This window comes from Carassius carassius, chromosome 20, assembly GCF_963082965.1.
Source record: "Carassius carassius chromosome 20, fCarCar2.1, whole genome shotgun sequence".
Classification (NCBI taxonomy): domain Eukaryota; kingdom Metazoa; phylum Chordata; class Actinopteri; order Cypriniformes; family Cyprinidae; genus Carassius; species Carassius carassius.
Genome location: NC_081774.1, coordinates 9,379,358 through 9,402,206, shown reverse-complemented (window position 1 = coordinate 9,402,206; position 22,849 = coordinate 9,379,358). Strand labels below are relative to the sequence as shown.

The 22,849-nt window shown below is 37.4% G+C and overlaps 1 protein-coding gene across 3 annotated transcripts in view; it reads left to right on the top strand.

Annotated features, from left to right (window-relative positions):
* LOC132096242 (capping protein, Arp2/3 and myosin-I linker protein 3-like) overlaps window positions 1-22,849 on the top strand; it is a 59,677-nt gene that overhangs the window by 2,322 nt on the left and 34,506 nt on the right. For 2 of the 3 annotated variants that reach the window (XM_059501492.1, XM_059501490.1), the window contains exons 2-12: window positions 332-426; window positions 12,041-12,091; window positions 12,194-12,253; window positions 12,348-12,469; window positions 12,937-13,031; window positions 14,685-14,755; window positions 14,857-14,930; window positions 17,466-17,541; window positions 19,478-19,566; window positions 19,798-19,892; window positions 21,246-21,332. In XM_059501492.1, the coding sequence (XP_059357475.1) occupies window positions 332-426; window positions 12,041-12,091; window positions 12,194-12,253; window positions 12,348-12,469; window positions 12,937-13,031; window positions 14,685-14,755; window positions 14,857-14,930; window positions 17,466-17,541; window positions 19,478-19,566; window positions 19,798-19,892; window positions 21,246-21,332 (915 nt within the window). Of the gene's footprint in view, window positions 1-60; window positions 98-331; window positions 427-12,040; window positions 12,092-12,193; window positions 12,254-12,347; window positions 12,470-12,936; window positions 13,032-14,684; window positions 14,756-14,856; window positions 14,931-17,465; window positions 17,542-19,477; window positions 19,567-19,797; window positions 19,893-21,245; window positions 21,333-22,849 lie in introns of those variants that run through there. The other variant, XM_059501491.1, reaches the window with a different exon arrangement.

Here is a 22,849-nt window from a genome sequence, read left to right as displayed (position 1 = left end):
CTTCTCTGAGTCTTTCCTCTTGGGAAAAATGTAAAATGCATATTCCAGGAATCAGATCACAGGTGTCATATACAGTATGTGTGAAGCCAGATGAAAAGTATGACTTTTGCATTTATTTTCTGCTTTTGCTTTAAAGCACATGTTGAAGTGCTTTTTTTATTTGTGTTGCTATGTACAGTATGCATGCAGAAAGACCACCTACACAAGTGGACAAGGTGTAAAAATAAAGCATATAAAGCAGTCATTTTCTAACCCTGTGTGCAGTGAAAATATGTCTGAGATAGACAGAGGGCTTCTCCAGCCATTAATGCATCACCTTTCTATTTTGCAGAGAGCATCAGACGAGCTATCGACAAGGCATCAATCAAGTTGGTGAGAGCTATCAAAGTAGAAAACAAGAGTGGCAAATCAGAAGATCGGATTCTGGTAAGGCACTGCGTTTAACTTCCATATTTCACTGCATTTAACTAGCCATATGTCCATAAAAATACAGTTGACGCAAAATTAAAATGGTGTCGTTTATCATCAGGCTTGTTCAAAATTTTCTTTCAACATATTTGATTATGTATGTGTGATACATTTTTTGGACATGTGTCATGTACATATATTATCCATCATAAAATATATATGTTCTAAATATATATAACAGCATGTATCCTCATATAGGTTTTATTAAGGGTCTACATATAAGGTACTGTATGCCAATATAATATTACATTTCAGTATAATTTTTTATTTTACATATGATTACAAAAGAGGACCTGAAGCTTTCGGGGCTCAAAAAAAAAAAAAAAAAAAAATTGCAAAAGCACCATAAAAAAGCCACAGAGATGTTTCTTAACTTTTTCCAAAGTAAACAGACTGAAATGCAAGGCAGTTTAAGAAATTTAAAAAGTCCTTCACTGATGATGTTCACTTCTAGTTAGCTTTGACTGGATCATTGAGTCAATGTCTTGAACTCAAAAACTGAATTAGTTTGATTCGTGAATGACTCATTCAGACCATTCAGCTCTTGACTGAAGCAGCCTGGTGTTTACTGCAAGCTGAAAGCTTCAGTCCCTGTTCTGAAACAGTGTTCCACTAAAGAAAGTCATCCAGGTTTGGAACAACAAGAATATGTGTTTTGAAATTGTCAAAATTTCATTTTCATTTTTTTGGAGTGAAGTAGTCCTTTAAAACCCATCAGCATTGGCTAAACATGTGCATCCACTCTGTGCCTTTATTTTGTGCTTCTATTATGCAGCAGCAAAAAAAAAAACAATGAGCCTAAGACTTTACCCTTTCCTCCTCTGTAATGGTGTGTGCAGTGTTTACTGCCTGCTGGTTGGGTTGTTTTTGCCAAATCCATTTGGAGAATGGGCAGTGGAATCAATGATAAAAGCAATGTACGTGTGATTTGTGCACACATACAAACAGAAATTGTTGGAGACTGGACCCCTGCTGAGCTGTGAGCATTACTGCGGCCATTGAGTCTTGTTGGGTCTGAGGGACCGACCGACTCTATAGGGAGTGTGTGTGGGATAGAGGATGGGGAGAGAAGAGGTGGCATACGAATGCCAGTGTGTGTGTTTGTGTGCGTGTGATAGTCACTTCAAGACCACTGAAAGCAGCTGGAGACTTGAAAAGCCAGGGTTTGGAGCCACAAAAGCTAAATTAATCATCCAGATTGGTTTCAAACACACATACAGAGTGAAGGAGGTGACTGAGGTGAGGAATCAAACTCATTTCCTGCTGAGTGTCAATGGACTGTCGTTGACACAAACCCTGAGAGATCTTCCTTTTCTATGCTTGATATCTAAAACAATTGTGACTCAGATATTGCTAGTAAATTTCACAAATAATTACAAAGAATTGGAAACTAACACAGTGAATTAACTGTGACATTTTCAAGTAGAATAACTGAAATAGTATTTGTAACGATATCAACCTTCATATTCATCCGGAAGAAGGAGGCGGGAACCGGCGGACAATCAAAAACATTTTAATAACAAAATAAACACAAAACAGCGCACCAGCCCCTCACGGACGACTGGTGCGCATAAAATAAAAACCAAAACACAACTAAAAGCCCAGGCCTGGTCCTCTCTCGTCCTTCACTGTCGTCGCTCCAGTTTTATATCCTTCCATCTCCTCCATGGGCCTCGAGACCGGTGGGACGAACAGGTGTAGTTCATCTCCAATCACTCCCCCGGCCTCGCTCCCATGTCCCTCGGCCCCGCCCCACTCGTCACAGTATTTTACTGTAAAATGTATTCAGATTATCTTGTTTTAATTTGTTTTATTAAATCTCATTTTAATACTGTTTGTCCGGTGTTATTAATATGCTTCTAGACAAAATTGGTTAACACCACTGCTCAGCAAGTTCCCTTTAAAGCTGCAGTGTAGCAAAACAGTCTCTGAAACATGTGGTTTCAATCCAAACCTGTTTCTACTGTCGCAAACATTTAATCAAGCTCGTCTACTGGGATGGGATTTTTCATATCATTAGCAAAGCATTTCTACCGAAGGTTGCCGATTTCAGAAGGTAACTCTCTGAGATGGCGAACAGGAACGTGGTTTGTGTTACATTAGCTACACATTATAACGATATTGGTTACTGTTATGTGTCCGATGATGTAGAGAGCGATTTATAAAAAGCATTGCTATTCTGCTACATTGACTTGTATATGACGTTTTCTTCAGAATCAGTTTGTGGTTCAAAAATAAATGGCTACTTTAATCCATTGTAGCCACTTGTCATTGTGTAGTGTTTATTGCATCTATTAACCAAGTGAGAGTGGAGCAGTTTTTCTGAGCTGGTGTGATTGAGTGGAGGCGGGGGCAAATTTGCATGTTCATGGTTCTGTGTATAATAAATGAGTTAAGTGTGTAGAGTTATATATTTAAACCATTATAAGGCATGAAAAAATTATTTTCAGAGTTAAAATGTTTAAGTAAATCATTTTCATTATCAAATATGAGTTTGAAGTGATTAAATTAGTGACTGCAGGGCGACTTTAAAAGAAAAAATTTAAAGGAAAGTTCACCAAAATGAAAGTTCAGTCAGTACTCAGCCACATATAATTTGGAACCTGTGGAACACAGTAAGAAACGTTTAGCAGAATGTTCTTGCAGCTCTTTTCCATTCATTAAAAAAGGAAAACTGTCTACAGTAAAAACAAATAAACTGAATTTCCATTTTGGGGTGAACTATTCCTTTAACCTCACCCCTCCTGCCAATCTGCCTTTGTTTCTCTTCCTCTTTCTGACTCTGTCTATTTATATTTTCATCTTCTTCCCCCTTCCCCCTCTCCACTGTGTCTTAGACAGCTCTTTTTTCATTCTCTGTCATTGTTCTGTTCTTCACATTATATGCTTTACTCAGGCTCGCTTCTCTGTTCTGTCAGATTGATGTCAAGTGTGTATTTTCGGTAGTTTAATGTGCTTATGACTGTGGTGTGGATGGTTAGAAATTGTGCCCAAAGAGCAAAGCAAATTTAAATGTAGGTCCGACACTATGACAATTAAGCGCTTTGGGGGTACACACACACACACACACACACACACACACGCACACACACACACACACACACACACACACACACATCCAGTGTAGAGATATTTGCTTGTGGTCTGTCACTCGCCCCAGGGGTTTTGTGTGTGTGTGTGTTTGTGTGTGTGTGTGTGTGTATGTAGTAGAATGCCAACTGTACCAGCTTACAAAACACGCCCTCATCTGCACATCCATCAATACACACACACATAAACACACACGCATATCTCTGGCCCTGATACAGCTGTATAGAGCACTCAGCAAGACATCAGCTCAAGCCTTAGGCACCGACCTAAAAAAACCTCTCAAACACACTTTTTCGTACACATTCACTTAGAGATCACACAGTCTTATGTGCACACACACATACAGACTATATATTTTGTAGACCCACAGCAGAGAGCAATGGTGTGATGTTGGAAGAGGGGATGGGATAAGAGCTGGTCTTGGAGAACAAGAACACACCAGGGAGAGGCTCATGAGAGGGGGCAATAGAGAGAGCTAGCGAGGGGGTGGGCGGCAGAGGAGATTGCTTGTTTTGAAGCCCCAAATGTCGCCTTTTCTTCCCCTTCAATTATTAATCTCGGTCTGTCGCTTCAGTTTTTCCTCTCCTGTGGAATAATAGGCCAATTAAAGGCTGTGATCGCCACAGTGAGTGACGTGAAGTCTTCCTCAGATCCAGGCTGTCCGCACCACCACCCTGTCTGCTGGACCGTTCTCATGCGGAACGGTTCCTAGCTGCAATGACTGGCTTAGTGGCATGCTTAAATTCAGACGCAGTGATTTTATTTGGATATTTCACACAAGGTTTTGTTGTTTTGAAATATATATGACTATTTTGGGGTAGTTGACAGCACTGGTGGTGTAATTAATCTAAAACTACTTATATTCATTCTTATATAATTCCGTTTTTAATTTTAATTATAGAACTTTTATCATTATTATGTGTGCAGTTTTATGACCTCATTTTAATTATATTTGATGGAATTTACTTACTCTAATCAATTTACTTGACAAAGTGCATTTGTCACTCTGCAGGACCAATTGCAAAAAGTTTTTAAAATGGCATTTAAAAGGGTAAAACTATAAACTATGAAATAGTGAACAGTCACAGCACCTAGCCTAAATATGACAACATTTTACTGCCTCATTAAAATAATATTAATAATAAAAAAACTATGATTTTGAGAATAAAGTTGTCATGTTTCAATAATCATGCCTTTAATGAAGAAAGTCACTATAATACATTTTACAAAAATGCCCCTTTTATATTTTTTCCTTATGGCTTTAATGTCATAATGCTACTTTATTATCTTAAAAATATTACTACTTTAATCTTGTAGTATTATGACTTCACAGCTTTATGGCCTTAACTGTCTTTATGCTTTATGTTCTTTTTAAAATACATGTCATGATTTGTAAACTTACCTTTAACATACGACTTACGCTCTTTTTTAAATCAGCACTCTGGAATAAATACCAGTTAAACTTTATTAACATTATATTTACAGAAATGCACATACAGTACAGTGGAAGTCTCTGGTGCAGCTGTTGTTTGTTGTCCCATATACCTCCACTATAACTGCATAAGTGTCAATATATTGTTTACAGCAAGAAGCTTAGCTTGTATTTTAACCCAGAATAATCCTTTAATGTGCTGATAAATTCACATTAGATCTTTATATATAAAAACTAGCAAGGATTATGGGTGTACCGCTCAGGGTAATGCACTTTCTCTGGTCTAAGAAGTATCTTATAGTTGCACAACTGCTGCATTATGATAGTAGAGACAGGGTAAAGACAAGTAATGTGATACAAGGTGCTTAAGGAGAAGTCTGCGGTCCAAGGATAACCTGTGGAGATGTTGAGAGGCAGTGACTATGGGGGATTGCACTGCAGTCTGGATGGATGTGATGAGACAAGCCGATCCACATCCGAAGAGGAAGAGAAATGGAATAAGATATACAGTATAAAGAGTATATGGTGTAAAACGTATCACTTTTGTTTGGTTTATCTGCAGACAGAGTATTACCTAAAGCTGAGAGTATATTTTAAAATACCTAAAATAATCTTTTAAATAGATAAAAATTCTTGAGATGCACAATAGTGTGATATTGAGTGGATTCCATTCAAAAGTGTGCATCATTGTGGCATACTGTGAAAGACAGCAATTGAATCAAGCACTCAGAATTGAGGGCAAAGGCCATTACTGTTACACAGTAACATTTTAATTTGAATTCTGAATGTTGCCTAGAAATTCATGCTTAAATAGATTCTTATAAAAACCTCTGTGTCAATTGTGTCTTTAATACCTATTTATTTTTGTACTGCAGCAAATAAATGAATATATAATAACAAAATAAATTAATAAATATATCCAGCTAATGGAATCTGTTCCACCATCCCATGCTATGAGATGTTTTTGTAGTGGCTTGAAAGTATGCGGATGAATCTTAACCAGCGTCAGTTTGATAAATATTAGAATCTGCTTGTATAAGAAACATGGGAGGAACAAAATTTAATGGCAAGCAATTCAACTGCTAAAATCTGTTCCCCCACCCCATGTGGAGATATGTTGATATAGTGGCTTAAAAGTGGTTGATTTTATTTTATATGAGGATGAATCCTGACCAGTATCAGTTTTATTAAATATTAGAGCCTCCTTTTACAAGAAACATAGAGGAAATAATGAAATCGGATGATGAAAAATTTATTTAGACTTCAATTCAATTCAAGTTTATTTGTATAGCGCTTTTTATGATACAAATCATTGCAAAGCAACTTTACAGAAAATTAAGTTTCTACAATATTTAGTAGTAGCTTATAAGTGGTGACTGTCAGTTTATGTGCATATGACAGGAATTTTCTGAAATATTAATACAAGACATAGTCAACCAGACGATGAACACTATTAACAGCAATTATAATGTGATTGCATAGTAAGTAGCGATATTTGTTAGTTCTGTATGGTGTTTCAGGGTTAGCATCATCTGAGGTCCTCTGAGGGGTTGGCATCATCTCTTCTCAGGTGTTCTGGATCCAGACTGGAGCTTGTGTAAATCCTAGTTACCACACACACACACACACACACACACACACACACACACACACACACACACACACACACACACACACACACACACACACAATGGTAATATAATGACATTTATTTTGTTTAAATTTAAACAGAGATTATAATGTTGGTCACTATTCACTGCCATTATAAGTGCTAAACAGGTTTTTTTGTAATTCTCCTTTTGTGTTCCAAAAGTAAGTATGTAAAGGTCAGGACACACCAAGCCGACGGTCAGCTGTTGGCCAATGGTGAGCAATGGTCGGGCTAGTTTTTTGGTGTGTTCCACCTTTCGGCTTTTGTCAGGCTTACGTCAGCGGCAGTTTGCCAGATTCAACATATTGAATTGGCGTCGTGGCTTTCGGGACCATCTGCGTGAGGGAGAGCTCTGATTGGATGTTCAGTTTAGCGAACGAGTCAGTACCCGAGAATTAAAGTGAATGTGATGAAAACAAACACGTAAATGAAGGCGGTATAGACAATGTTGCATGATCTTTCCCAATCATTCTAATACGTGAATGTTTTCATAACAACATGAGCCACTTAAAATGATTAAAGTTATCAGCGTTACTGATATTCAAAATGGTAAGCAAGCACTGCTTTGTTTATATTTCGGATTTCTGTGTTTATCTCATATATCTTTGTTTCGGTTTCTCCTTTTGAATGACGAATATATACTATTGATAGCTGCTGACATAGAAAGTTAATTCCTCTCACGCATGCGCAGAACACATGTGTTTGCTTTTAGCTGTATTCTGTGCGGTGTGTTCAAGCGCAGCTTCTTGGTCCGATGCTGCCGACTAGAGGCGACAACACCATCTGCTTTCGTCGCCACTAGTTTTTTGATGTTGGCTTGCATTATAACAACATCAGGGTGAGTAAATAATAAATGAAAGAGTGAACTAACTCTTTAACTAAAAATGAGACAAAAATACTTATTAAGAACAGACTTGCAATGCAGAAAACTACTTAAGTAACATACTTCCTCCAGTCTCAAGCTTTAGCTCCTCCTCTCTGTCTTTGTCCTTTTATCTTTCTTTCTATTTTCTCAGAGTGAGATCTCACACTCTGGGCTTTAGTTACAGAGCTGCTTTGATTCCAATACTTTTAATCATCAGTGAATCTGGAGCACATGGCATTTCAGCCCTGATACATCCTTCCTTCTATCCTTCTTTCTCACTCTTTATTCCTCTCATCTCTTCGCTTCTTAAGTACAGTTAAGACGCAGACCTGCTGCAGGAGTAGATCCATGCTCTTCCTCTCACCTACAAAGGCTGACAGCTGAAATGGGTCCGTCTTAGGCAATGATACCTGCGTGCAAGCAAGTCGGTGTGATGTGTCTGAGAAGAGATGCACAGGGGCATGTTTGGAGCAATCTTCAGCTCTTTTAGAGTCTCCTGGGCACAGCGCTGACTTGTCCCCAACACCCTTTGAATTATGGGTCGTGTTTGAAGTGTCAAGCCAGATTCCTGACATCGTATGATTAATATAAACCCTCTCCCTTCTGCACACACAAACCCCACCTCCCTCACACACACACATCCTCATATCTCTCATTCTTTGAAGTCGGTACTGAGAGGTGGTGGATGATTTATAGGGCAAGTGTTGTACCAGTCTGATCTCCTCAGGCTCGAATGGTCTATGAAAGCCACGGACTCCACATCTGTGATCGCAGGATGAAAGTGTTTTTTTCGCACCTTAACGAGTGGATGCTGTGATTGACTGCCTCAGTCAAACCGCCTGACCTCTGACCCCCTACTCGGAGGATGAGTATTTGCAGAAAAAGCCGACCTTGTTTGGGCCCGTCCTCCACAGTTTTCCCGCAAAAATGCTTGCTCAACAGGGCTCGGTTCCAATAATGAATACTAATGTTGATATCATTATATGCTGGGTGTCGTATTCTGTCTGCATTCAACAGCAGGGTGAGTAATGCGCGTCGTAGCTTAACTGCAGCATTCATTACCATGCAATCAGCCGCGGTCCCCCACCCATGCAATGTGTTAGGTAGTCTTTGATGTATTCCGATCCGTTCCTTAATTGGGGTCCCCCCCTCTTCCATCCATCCATGGAAACTCGGTCAAGTCCAGACACCCCAGTGGGCTTTAATAATTAATGTGGCTGTTTATGTGCCGATCTTTTGTGTCTGCTTCCTTTGATAGTAAAGCCTTTGATGAGTAGACAACACTTTCTGGTTGCCAATCTGACTTTTCCTTCCTCCGTCTGTCTCTCTTGCATCATATCTCTTTCTTGTGGAGCGTATTTATATAACTAAGTTTTCTTGACCATTATAGAGTTTTCACTCTCTAAAAATGTCATCTTGCAACCAATTGTTGTGTCTCTGTTAACTCTGACAAAGCATGAAGAACTGCCTTTACACAAAACACCCAAACATCCAACCCAAGCCACCATCAAACCCTATAGGAATACCAGCCATCAAAGCCTATACAAAGTCTTTATTAAGGAGAAACATGGGATCTCCATCTCTCTGTTTCTTCTTCTTGGTGGGGTGCCGTTAGTAATACATTGGAGGGAGGACTTGAAGAATCGAAATCAACAGGGTGGAAACAGAATAGATGAGTGAAGGAGCATGAAGAAACCAGGGGGCCTAGGTTGTGGGGGCTGCACTGAATCAGAGGAAACATGATTTTTTGAGTCGAATTGAAGAGAGGATTTGAAAATATACAAAGTAGATCAGACAAAGAACATCTCAAGATGAGTGGAAGAAAGTTGGAGAGGGAAAAAGGGCAGTAAGATGTAAACTGGTTGATGTTTCGATCAGTAGTTCTCAAACTTTTTGACTCAAAGGCCCCACTGTTTACTGAGCATTCAAATGACCCCTGTATAATATATCATTAATATAAATTATTTGTTATTGATTTAAATAATTTTAAGTCATCCTGCAGTCCCTGTGGGCCTGGGCCTGCTTTGCTAAAGTCAACTGGTTTAGATCATGAGAAAGGGAGTGATTGGTGTGTGGGGTGTGACAAAGGCCTAAATGAAGTATGCTAATGAAGAATTTAAATTATCAATGAGATTACGAGGTTTCTCCAGACCTCACTATGCTATTTCAGACACACATATACACTCACTCTCAATATATAGTACAATCCTTCTTTTTATGTTTCTGTAATCCCCAGACATCACACAAATCCTTATTCCTTCCTCTCTGCGCCTACTCATCTGTCTGTAATGCAGATCGCCTCACTTCAGTACACATGTGAAATCCATAAACAACAGCACCCATAGAAGTGCCCAGTGTACACGGTTTCTCTATAATTTTGTTATAGAACTGTAAGACTAGAACAACCTCAGACACTTTGATCTTCTGAGATACAGACAATACAACACAGTGAATGCAGGCATCTGTTTCCACATCTCACTGAGAGAAGATGCAGGAAAGCAATTTGTTCTTTTTCTTCCATTTTCTTCCATTCGCTCAGTTTAATCAGGATGGTCAATAGCAAAATATACTGTTTTCTTTTTAGAGCAACAGTGTTGTTGTTGACCAATTTAAATATGGTTCAGCCTCAACCTCTGATTATTGTAAAATTATTCTAACTAAGTGTACTTGGGAAATGTCTCAGATTACACATATAACCGTGGTTCCCCGAAGGGAATGAGACGCTGTGTCGAAACACTTCAGAAACGCTTCCAACCAGGCAGTTGACTGGGTCAAGCTGGCAGTCTCCGCACCAAGAGATGAAAGGTGTACAGTTTCCTTGTGGAGGGAGCTCTGGATTGGAGGATGATCTCACCAGCCTTGGTATACAACAACCATAACTTCCACAGCCCCGGGTGGGGTGGAATATCGCGCTCCCCGCCTGTGAGAGGAGGTTCCTCCTGATGGAAATCCCCCATGGAGAGCCATCGAGGAGGGAAATCAGGTCCGAGAACCATAATCAGTCCAGCCAGAACGGGGCTACTAGCAGCAGAAGGACCCTGTCCCGGCACACTCTCTCCAGAACTCCCAGGAGCAGAGCAATTGGGTGAAAGGTGTACAGACGAAGCTTCGGCCACTGCTGTACCATAGCATCCAGCCCCAGTGGAGCTGGATGAGTCAGAGAGAACCAGAGGGGACAGTTCAATGTCTCTCGAGTCACAAACAGATTCACTTAAGCCTTGCAAAAAACTCTCCATATCTGCTTTACCACCTCAGGGTGAAGCATCCATTTCCCGGGCCTCGGCACCTGCCTCAACAGGATGTCTGCTCCCTAATGAGAAGCCCAGGAATGTGAACTGCTCTCAGTGAGAGGAGTTTGCACTGGGACCACACAAGGATCTGGTGCACCTGCCTGTAAAGGGGGCTCTAACTCAGAGCTCCCTGGTGGTTGATATAAGAGACCGTCGCTGTGCGCACAGACACATGGCGACCTCTTAGGTCCGGGAGAACGTGTTTCAACTTTGCTAGAAACATGGCCAGCATCTCCAGGCACTTGAAGTGCCACATGAGATGGCGGCCCATCCACGGACTGCGGGCAGAGCAGCCACTCGTGTCCACTCCTCAACTGGTGAGGGTTGCGTCCGTCACTATCATACACGGCGACAAAGAGCTCCCAGCACTAGGCCCTGAGTCAAGAACCAAGGTTTCTTCGACATGTCTAAGGCACATAGGCACCTCCGCGTGACCTTGTACATGCGAAGCGGGTTTCCCCTCGGGTTGAGTAGAGTTCTCATGTACAGCAGATCAAGAGGTATCACATTGGACGCAGCTGCCATCAGACCCAGCAGTCTCTGAAACTGCTTGACAGTGAATGACTGGCTTTATTTCACTCTCATGACTGCCTTGAGGATCAACTTGATCTGAGCAGTGGACAGCTGTACCTGCATCGTACTTGCATAAGTGGTTCTCTGGTCGTTACTCATGGCCCCCGAGATACCAACCAGGGTACGGTAGTCAATTATTTCATCTTAAAATATTACTAATAATATAAAAGTTATTATTATGTTTACTTTATACAAATCAGTAAAACCTGAAAGCAAAAATGTGTACATTTGTGTACATGTGTACATAACCCTGACCTAAAAGTGTCTTTTAACTTGTTAAAAAATTATAAACTATCAGTCAGATAGAAGCCATGTTTTCATTATGGTATATCTTTCATACCTTAAAAATTTGTGTTTCAAATATGATACGGTGGGTTTTATAGGATACAAATACACTTGTGCTGCATAATTCACATTTCAACAAACAAGAGCCCAGTAGTACTGTAATATTATCTTTATGAGTAAAGAGGTCAGAAGACAAACTGCTGTAATGTTAAAGTTCTTTAGAAACTGCTTCATGACTTATATAATGTCTGCTTTCCATTAGATTCAGTTGAACAGGCTGTTCTCCAGAGAAACCTAAACCATAATTTCTTTGAACATTGTCTCTGACTTTTTACTTAATCTTACAATTTATTTAGTGAGCTTTTATCCTCTCTTTTGTCTCTCAGGTTTTGGCAACATGGCGGCTGTACCTCATGGCCCCCAAGATACCAACCAAGGTACGGTAGGCAATTACGCACCACCTGTCTGCTCCGTCTCAAAGCACTGCAGTAATCTGGTTTAGCATGACTTATGTAGTAAGATGCTCATTTTTATCTCAGGTGGAACAAACGTTCAACTTCCTGGAGATTCGGGCAATGAACACCCACCCGGATAATCAAGTAGGAAAAGCGTTTTAGCTTTTGTGGTCAGATTTTCCTCTCACTTGTTCTCTCCATCGTTTTGCTTCTCTAAAGCGTGTTCTTTCCTTCACAGGTTGTCATAGAAACAGACAAGTCCACATATTCCCTGAGGCTGCAGTCTAATGACCACCTGGATCAGCTGATTAGCCACATCAACTTTGCTCTCTCTCGGATCTTCAACAACTCCATCTATACGTAAGTGTCCCAAGAAACCCATAGGTTTACCTTGGTCCTGCATAGCCACATTTTGACTGAACAGCATAATGGTGATGTCTGAGGCAGAGACTAGCCCAGTTGTGGTCTATATTGGCTGACACCATCCGAACAGAGACGCAAATCTAATTTCTGTGGCCTTTGCAAAGTATTTCGTAGTGATAATGTAGTTTTGTGGAGAATCCATAATGCTGCCTATAGGAGTCAGTATCTGTTAGAGCAGCAGGGGTGTGAGGTACTGCTGAGCAGTTAATTGAGAGATTTTCTCATATTCAGACAGGAGGAGATTAGTGCAATGCATAATAGTGCTCTTTTTCTGTCTCTGTGTTCAGCTCTCTCGCTCTCTTTCCTGTTTCAGCTCTTTGGCCAGGTGTTCACATGCTGGGTCAGAATAACTGAGATTCTGATGCATTGTGAATCCCCCTCTCCCCCTCCCTCTTCTTTTTTAGCCCCTCCATCTTTCACGCAGATGGAGATGTTACTGACGGAAATCGGAAATTTTCTCCCAGCTCTGAGAGTTCGGTCGAGACGCAAAGAGCATGTGGTGAGAGAAATAGAAGTACATATACAGTAGTTCATGCATCCACACAGTCTCATAAATATTTTTTATTATACACCAGATATTAATCTTTCTAATCTCTTTTCTTCCACTGCCGTCATCTTATAGAATATTTTGAATGCATGCACTTCATTTTTGCCATCAACTTTGGTGCGCTTTGCTGTTCATGCCAAATTATATAACAATGTTTGTTTTGCTAGCTGCAGTGCTAGACAGTGAAGGACAGAATAAATATACTGTGCCAAATGCATAAATTAAGAAAACAACAAAAAGAATAACACAAAAGATCAAGTAAGAATGATACAAATAAATTAAATTAAAAAATAAATCAAATAAAATTCATAATAGCAACCAGTGATAGTGAGTATAAGAAAGACTATGCAAATTACTCAATGCCCTTCATACGGTGACAGGGAGAGATGCAGTGTGCTAATGCACAGTAGTCCTTGTGTTTGACTTGTTTTATATGCTTGATGCAATAATATAACACTTTAAATCTCTTTTTGTTTTTGGAAGACAGTACATACTGTAAACACCCCCTACTTCCTGGTAGATATTATTAAAATAGATGTCATATTGTCTGTGTAAATGGTGTAAAGGATCTGACTGTGGTCCACCTGTGTTATGCAATCAGTCTAATTAAAAACATCTGTCTCTCTCCTAACTAGCTGATGATGTGAATCAGATGTGTTAAATAAAGAAGAAATGCAAAATGTGCAAAGCAGTGGGTCCTCAGGATTAGAGTTGAACAACATTTTACTGAAATGAGTTTTAAAGGAATAGTTCACACAAAAATGATAATTTGCTGACAGTTTACTTACCCTAACCCCATCCAAGATGTAGATGAGGTTGTTTCTTCACTGGAGCAGATTTGGAGAAATGTAGCACTTGCTCACCAATGGATCCTCTGCAGTGAATGGGTGCCGTCAGAATTAGAGTTCAAACAGCTGATAAAAACATCACAAAAAACCCATACTATTGACACTACTCCAGTTCATCAATTAAATTTAATAAACAAATCTGCACAAACACTCCAAAACACATTTTGATTTGAGAAGAGAACAGCGGACAAACTTTTTCACTAAACTTTTACACTGGTGGAAGTATAGATTATTGAAAAGTTGAAACGCCTGACTAACAGTTTTGTTTATTACAAACACTTTTCACTTCATAATATATTAATTGATGGACTGGATTTTTGTGTTGTTTTTTATAAGCAGTTTGGACTCTAATTCTAGCGGCACCCATTCACTGCAAAGCATACATTGGTGAGCAAGTGATGAAATGCTTCATTTCTCCCAAATGGTTGAGATGAAGAAACAAACTCATTCACATCCTTGACGGCTTGAGGGTGACTCAATTTTAAGCAATTTTTAAGAGACTATTCCTTTAAGATCCAATAGTAACTTTTTGTTCTTTAATATTAAGAAAGAAATGTATTTACTGATTTTTTTAAAGAATCCAGAAATCAATGAAGAACCTATAATGTGACATTAAGGGTATGAAAACAGATATTTATAAGAAGAGAGTTCTTGGCTTTAAGTGCTCTAGCAATCATTGAAAAACCTTTATGTGCACGACAGTAGGTACGACAGTTTTTCATTGATAGGCACATTATTTCTCTTTTTCACATTTCAGGGGGCTTTTCTGAGACATATGCAGCTCTGTGCGATTACAATGGCATTACATGTAAAGAGGAAGTCCAGTGGGTAAGAGCTTCCTGTTGAAAGTATCCAAAAATATCCTCTGGCATTATTGCACTTTAAATATTTTTTCTTCCTTTTTGAGTCTATCTCTTTTGCCCTTTCAGGATGTGGATACCATCTATCATTCGCAGGATAACAGGGAGTTTAACTTGTTGGACTTCAGTCACCTGGAAAGCGGGTAGCCACAAGTTTACCTCCCATCTTAATATTCATGTTCTGTATTTGCAACCTCTAATTGCTAGCCATCACTTCCATTGCTATCTCTATGCCCAATAGATTGGTGGTTTAAAATCTTCTTTATTTTGGAAGGAATAATCTAATGATAACTCTTTGCTTCATTAATTGCTTCGTATTGACAGTGATTTCAATGTAATTGACACTGGCAATCTGACGTCAGCCACTGCTTTGAATGTGTGCTGAATTGCCACAGTAATAATATATTGTGCCTCTTTCCTGTGGCGTCCCTGCTGACTTCCTGCCCGGTTTGAGTCATGCTGTGTCTTTTTACATCTGTCCAATGGGTGTCAGGTTCCTTAACTGATTCCAGATCAGATTCTGTATTTTCTGCTGATGTTGGTCTGTGTTTGAAGTCTGAAGGCTGGTTTTCGGCTCTCTTCCTGTTGAAACAGGATTACACACACACACACACACACACAAACACAAACACACACACACACACACACACACACACACACACACACATACACACACATATTGTATATATATATATATATATATATATATATATATATATATATATATATATATATATGTATATATATATATATGACCTGTGAAAATTGACATTAACTCTGCATGCTCAGCTGCATAACCATGCCACCTTTAACACATAAAGAAGAAAATGCACTTAAAATGTATACTCTGACTCTGAGAAATGATACGGTTCACCGAGCACTTTGCTCAAGGGCAGTTCCGGTTATCTGCAGAAAAAGGCAGTCACATGATGAAACTCTAATGGGAGTGCGGCCACTTAAAGATCATTTTTGAATATTTAAAAGAGCTTTTGCCTGACAAGACAAAGTACAGTACTTGTCATTTCAGATATACAGTTTTGAGTGGTTTTACTGAGTCTCTTTCAGATGATCTCTTGTGAAATTTATAATTGGAATTTGCCATATTTCGAAAGCATCATGCAAACATAAAAAAAAAAAAAAGATGATTAAACCAATATAACTATTCCTAGAAATCTGAGTAAGGCAGATTACTTTTTTTTTCTTTTATTAATCTAAATTAATAAAATCTGCTGTGTTTTTTCCATGTCTGCATGAAATATATATATATATATATATATATATATATATATATATATATATATATATATATATATATATATATATATATATATATATATATATACATATATATATATATACTGTATATATATATATATATATATATAGTGAAAAATAAATGATTTATCAATTATAAATTATATAATAAATGATTTATGAATTCTTTCAGATTGATTTACATATTATTTTGTGTATTCTGCAGTTCAAAGCACTTTTGTATGCTAATGAGGATTAATGATGTGATTAAAATACTGTTTACTAAATAATATAATCCAATCCAATCTAATATGATATGATATGATATGATATGATATGATATGATATGATATGATATGATATGATATGATATGATATAATAGTAGCAGGTCATTAGCTGGTGCAAGCAGGTTCTTAGTTGTATCACCAACTACAATGTTCTGAAAAGCATTGTGACCACATTAAACTGGCATGAACAGCTGGTAGTGGTTTGTTGCTGTTCCAAGATATTCTACCAGTTTGCAGCTTCCAGCTAATGAACATCTTGGATTAGTTAATGACCAGCTCAGACTAGTGCAGCAACCATATTCCATATGCCATATACAGTTGGATTTTCTATAGAAAATAATGTTCATGTAATTGTGGAAACTGGCATGACGAAGGAAGGGAAGAGTTTATTTGTATGGCCTTTTGAATTGAAGATCAAGCATTTGAGAGTAAATCAGTAAATCAGCAAACAAGCCTTGATACTGCAGAGCAATCCAACTGCCGTTCTTTTGTTTCTCGCTATTTTACCAAAAGGCACACTCAGACTATTATCTCGATGCTGCATCTGACTTGAGGATGTTATGTCATTGATTTATGACATAACATCCTCAAAGTTTGTTCCATTAGAACATCTAGAGGGAAAGAGATGAACAGGTGAGGTAGAGAAACTCTCGTTTAGAAGAAGAGAACAGCTGAGTACACACTGCCTACAGTCTCACTACAGCGTCCAAACAGAGAAATGACAGAGCTGCAAATGAGAACACAGCCATCAGCCGTACTCAACAGGAGAAACCCTTTTGCATTTCTTTCCCTCGTCTTCTATTTCCACGTTTTCCATCTCAATGCAGTCTGGCTATAGGTAAAAAGGTTTAGGCTCAGGGCCAACTTTAAAAGCTGTATCATAGACACATTGCAGTAATTCACTGACCTGGCATCAGTTTTCTCATTGATCCACACTGTCCCCTTCCCTTCCTCTCCTGGCTTTCCTCTCAGGGAGCATTTATTGCTGAATCTATCATTTTCTTGAATAATAACATCTCTATTTTAGTCTTGAGGAGAGCTTGCATGAGGAAAGGGAGAATGCCTCTGGTTGTTGCATCACTCTCACTGAAACAATTTGTTTAGATTTTTCTCATCTGTGTCTATTTTTGTCACAGGGACCTTGCGGTGATTGTGGCGGCCATGGCGTATAACTCATGGTTCACCAAACTTTATTGCAAAGACTTGCGCATTGTAAATATATTTTTATGACCTTCTCAATCTCCACTGTGTCAGAGTCCTGTTTTGTTTTTCTGTTTTTGTTTGTTTTGTGTACAAAATAGTATTGTGGTATTATCATATTATCAGTTATTATGTTATCATACCTTGGTATATGAATATGGCATGCATTAGGTACCATTACCGGTCAAAAGTCTGGAATAATTAGGGTGTTTATGTTTTTAAAGGAAGTCACTTTTGCTCACCAAGGCTGCATTTGTTTGATGAACAGTACAGTAAAAACTTCAAGATTTGAAATATTATTACAAGTGCTCAAGAATGATCTTTTATTGTTAGCGATGTTTTTGCGACATTTTATGAAAACTGTGATACACTACCATTCAAATGTTTGGAGTAAGTAAGATTTTATAAAAGAATAAATTAATGCTTTTATTCAGCAATGATGCAGTAAATTACTCAAAATTGAGTGTAAAGTCATTTAGAAAGTACATTTAGAAAAAAAAATTGTATGACAGTTTACACAAAATATTGAACACCAAAAACATTTATTACTAACCATTATTAATAATTGAGCACAAAATAATAAGCAATAACTGTAGCAAATCAGCATCACCATCACAGGAATTAATTACTTGTTAAATGTATTAAAATCAGTGCTGTCAACGTTAACGCGTTAAAACATGCGATTAATTTTTGTCTGGTTTAACGTGTCAAAATATTTAACGCAATTAACGCAGCATCCGTATTTTCTGCCATCCGTTGGCTAGCTTTACATTATATGATCACGCTCTTATTCATTTAAATGCTTTTAAACATTTCAAGCACGGCAAGACAAAAGAGAATGCGCTGTCTGTGAATGCCCTTATGTGACACATACACACGTACACACACACACACACACACACACACACACACACACACACACACACACACACACACAATGCATAGACAGGGCGCCAGAATCCAGTTCTCTTAAGCGCTTGAACTAACAATAAACATCCCAAAGTGCCAGTTTTGTTGATTATCCTCATAAGAGCAATCTTAAATGATTTATATAAAGTTTAAAATGAACAAAAAGAGTTGTGAGAGAATGAGGCGAGATCCATAGACAGTGTATAAACGGTGAGATCCGCGTGTCTGTCTGCTCTTAAAGGGACAGCAGCCAATAAAGCTTCCTGTCAGTAAAGTTAAAGAACAAAGGGAACAGAGAAAATGACTCGCTGCTCTTGACTAAATAACTTTTGTAGATTTAATAAGGATTAACTATTTAATTTATAGTTTATGCAGTGCAGACTGCATATAACTTTGATAACTTTATTAAATTTCTGTATATTTCCTAACTGTTAAGACAGGAAGGGCAGGAGTAAACATGACATTTATTATGGGTTTATGTTAGCATTGTTTTAAGTTTACTTAAATTAAAAACTGTTATATTTTTGAAGCCTAATAATAAATGTAAAAAATAAAAAAAAAATCAGTAGCTGTATTAATATCAGTAATACTGGCCTTCATTCATAAAAAGATGCCATTTAAACAAGTATTTAAAATATACTGTCTTTGTTGTTTCTACATTAATTTGATTGTGAAATTATTACATAAATAAATATATAAAAAATGTACAAAAACATTTCTTTTTTATTGCGATTTATTGCGATTAATCACAGAAAAAATGTGTGATTAATCTAGTTAAAGTTTTTAATCGATTGACAGCACTAATTAAAATATAAAACAGTTATTTCAAATTGTACTGTTTTTACTGTATTTTTGAACACATGAATTCAGCCTATTATAAACCTTATGGTAGAGTACGTATATAAATAGATCTTCCTGCCTAAAATCTGTGTTCGTATGCATGAGATTACAGTCATTATGGTGGGTCTTCCTAAGAATTGAATTCTAACGCTTTTTTTCTTCCCCCCCTTCTTTCTTTCTCACACACACACTCACACAGAGTTCAGAGGTCGTAGAACAGATTCTGCACACTGTCAGTAAATCCAGCAGTCTGGAGGAGCTCACGCTGGAAAATGTGGGCCTTAAAGCGTAAGTTATAAATCTCTATATCGCGCTCTTCCTGTTATTCATCACTCATTTTACTCTCTTTTCTTTACATCTAAAAGTTAGTTTCTTGTTCTGTCACTGTCATTTTTCCCTTTATGTCATTCCCAGTCTTATTCCCTTGCTGCATCCTTGCCTCTGTATTTAATCTCTGTCCCAGAGTGCAGTACTTTGTATTGCGGTTCCGTTTCTACTCACTCTCTTTCTGTCATTTAGAGATTTCCCACAGAAAATGGCCACTGCCCTGTCAGAAAACCCGGCATCAGTCATACACTCCATTAACTTGGCCCACAATACACTGGACAACCAAGGTACATGCATCAAAGTTTCTCTTTTTCTGCTAAACCTCCCTCTCCCCTCTAGTCTGTCTGTTTACCTGCCTTTGTCTGTTTTTACACTCTCTGTATCAGCATGTGCATCTGCTATTTCTGTCTCTGAGTGGGTGTTTTTTTTTGTCCGTCTTGTCTCTGCTTTGCTGACTTACTGTGATGTATCTGTTGTTGATTTGAAAATAGATTCTTTGAGATGTGCTTGTGCTCTGCTTTTTCTAATATGTGTGTTTTTGTGTAGTTTTGAATGTACTGTACAGCAAAAGTAAAGTCCCCGATATACTTCAAACAAAGTTCTTTTTCGTTCTTCGTTTGGGGGCAAAAAGAAGTTTGAAAAGGCTGAGCGACAGTATACTGTTTTCGCTGCTGGTGGCAGGGTGTAGATTACTGTAAACGTGACACGTGTCTGCCCTAAACACAACAACAATGAAATGATGAAGTGTAGGCAATCTACGTGTGAGATGGGCAGCATTGGTCAGAATATTATAGTCAAAAGAATAATGATTAGCAGCAGTTCAGAGTCAAGTATCATGTTTGCAATACAAAAGAACAAAGGTTTATTATTGTATGTCATTTATTGTATTCCCTTTAAATTCTCTTATTGAAAGAACAAGAGCAGCAGCAGTATGGTGTAACATTTATTTGAAACACATGTATTTGGTACCTGCTACCTTATATTTTAACTCTTTTTCATGGCTTTGGAAATCTTGTCTCGGATGTTTGTCTGCGTCAATTTTTGCATAACTCTGGGTCGTCGACACCAAGCTTCATTGCAATTTCTTTCTAGGAATTAAATGCTTTCTCTGAATTTTTTAAGTACTGTATATCCGTGAGTGACGTTCGCTTTGGTCAGCTGTTTCGAACTGCCGAAACGAACTCAAAACGAACTTAGTTTCTTCCTGATTTTGTTCGAAATGACATCATATCAATTAGTTCATCAATTTCGTTCAAAGTATATCGGGGCTTTAAGGCGACCATCTTACCTATATATTAATAGCATGCCAATGTACAGTATGTATTCTGATAAATTATACTTCCCCTTTTATGTAGCCTAGCTTCAGTATAAATAGCTACTTCTTGTCAGTAGCTTGTGGTGTCACTAACTACAAGTTCAAAGCAGCTTCCCCAAAAAGGATATGTCCTCTATATGCATCAGTGTCAGATTTTCAGACTGCTATCATGCCTGACACATGTCACTGTTGATCACATCACAAGTGTGCATGTGTGAACGTAACTGCAACAATGTCAGTGTTTGCCTGAAGGTGTGTGATAATATGCGGTGTGTAAATTGGTCTGTGACTGATCTAATGTTTGTGAATGTATATTTCCTCACAGGGGTGTCTAACCTTATCCAGCAGGTGTGTCGGCTCAGTAAAGGCTTGCGTCTACTGAACCTCTCCAAGACGTCGCTCTCTTCTAAGGGTGTGTGCAGAAGCTATGTGTCCCTAGAGGTTTAGCGCCATCTGCTGGTTAAGTCTATAACAACTATCCCACAATTACCATTCACTAGACTAGAGGTCTGTACTAGCATTAAATAAAGAAATAGATCATGTGTCCAATTAGCCCTTGCTGGTAGATGCCATAACTACACTAACTTTCTAAAAATGTTAAAATTTTACTTATTTTACTTATGATTTTTAAATATATATATATGTGTGTGTGTGTGTGTATTGTAGGCATAATTAACCAAATAATATATCAATTTCATATGTGTGTGTGTATACACATACACTTATTCAAAAGTATAATTATATAAGTAACTTATATGATTATGTAACAATATAATTATATAATGTTCTAGCAATATTTACATTTTAAATATTTAATAATATACAGTGGGTACAGAAAGTATTCAAACCCCCTTTAAATTTTCACTCTTTGTTATATTGCAGCCATTTGCTAAAATCATTTGTTCATTTTTTTCCTCATTACTGTACACACAGCACCCCATATTGACAGGAAAAAAAAACAGAATTGTAGTCATTTTTGCACATTTATTGTGTCTGAATACTGATATTTCAGTTTTTCTTTTTTAATAAATCTGAAAAAATGTCAACAATTCTGTGTTTTATCGTGAATATGAGGTGCTGTGTGTACAGTAATGAGGAAAAAAATTAACTTAAATGATTTTAGCAAATGGCTACAATATAACAAAGAGTGAAAAATTTAAGGGAGTCTGAATATTTTCTGTACCCACTGTATATATATATATATATATATATATATATATATATATATATAATATGAACAATAATATTTGTAGTTACAATTAAACAAATCTTGACTATAAATGTATATTTCATATATAACAAATATTAATATTTATACATTTTATATAAAATAATAAAATAGCATATATGTGTGTGTGTGTGTGTGTGTGTGTGTACAGTTGTGCTCAAAATTATTTATTTTATTATATATATATATATATATATATATATATATATATATATATATATATATATATATATATTAGGGCTGTGAAAATATGTGACTGCATTGTTTATCCAATTGATCTTTCATAAAAAAATTATAATAAAAAATAAAAAAATGATAAAAAATTTAAAGAAAAAAAAAGTAGGGGGAAATCACATTAGGACAATGGCCACAATTATTGGTACCCCTAGAAATTATTATGATTAAAATATATTATATTATAGTATATTCCCATGCATATTTGCATTTTTTTAAATTATTATAATTTTTTTTTTTTTTTTAACACCAGGGTGACTATGAAAATGAAATTGTCCAGCCTTGGCTTCCTGTTTCACAGGATTATACATTTCAGGAAGTCAAAGGCCAAACTTCCTTAATCATTTATCATAAGGTGTAAAATCAAAGAATATATTTCTGATGTGCGACAAAAGATTGTTGAACTTCACAAATTTAGAAAGTGACTGTAAGAAAAGAGCTTAACATTTTTAAGAGCTTAAAAATCC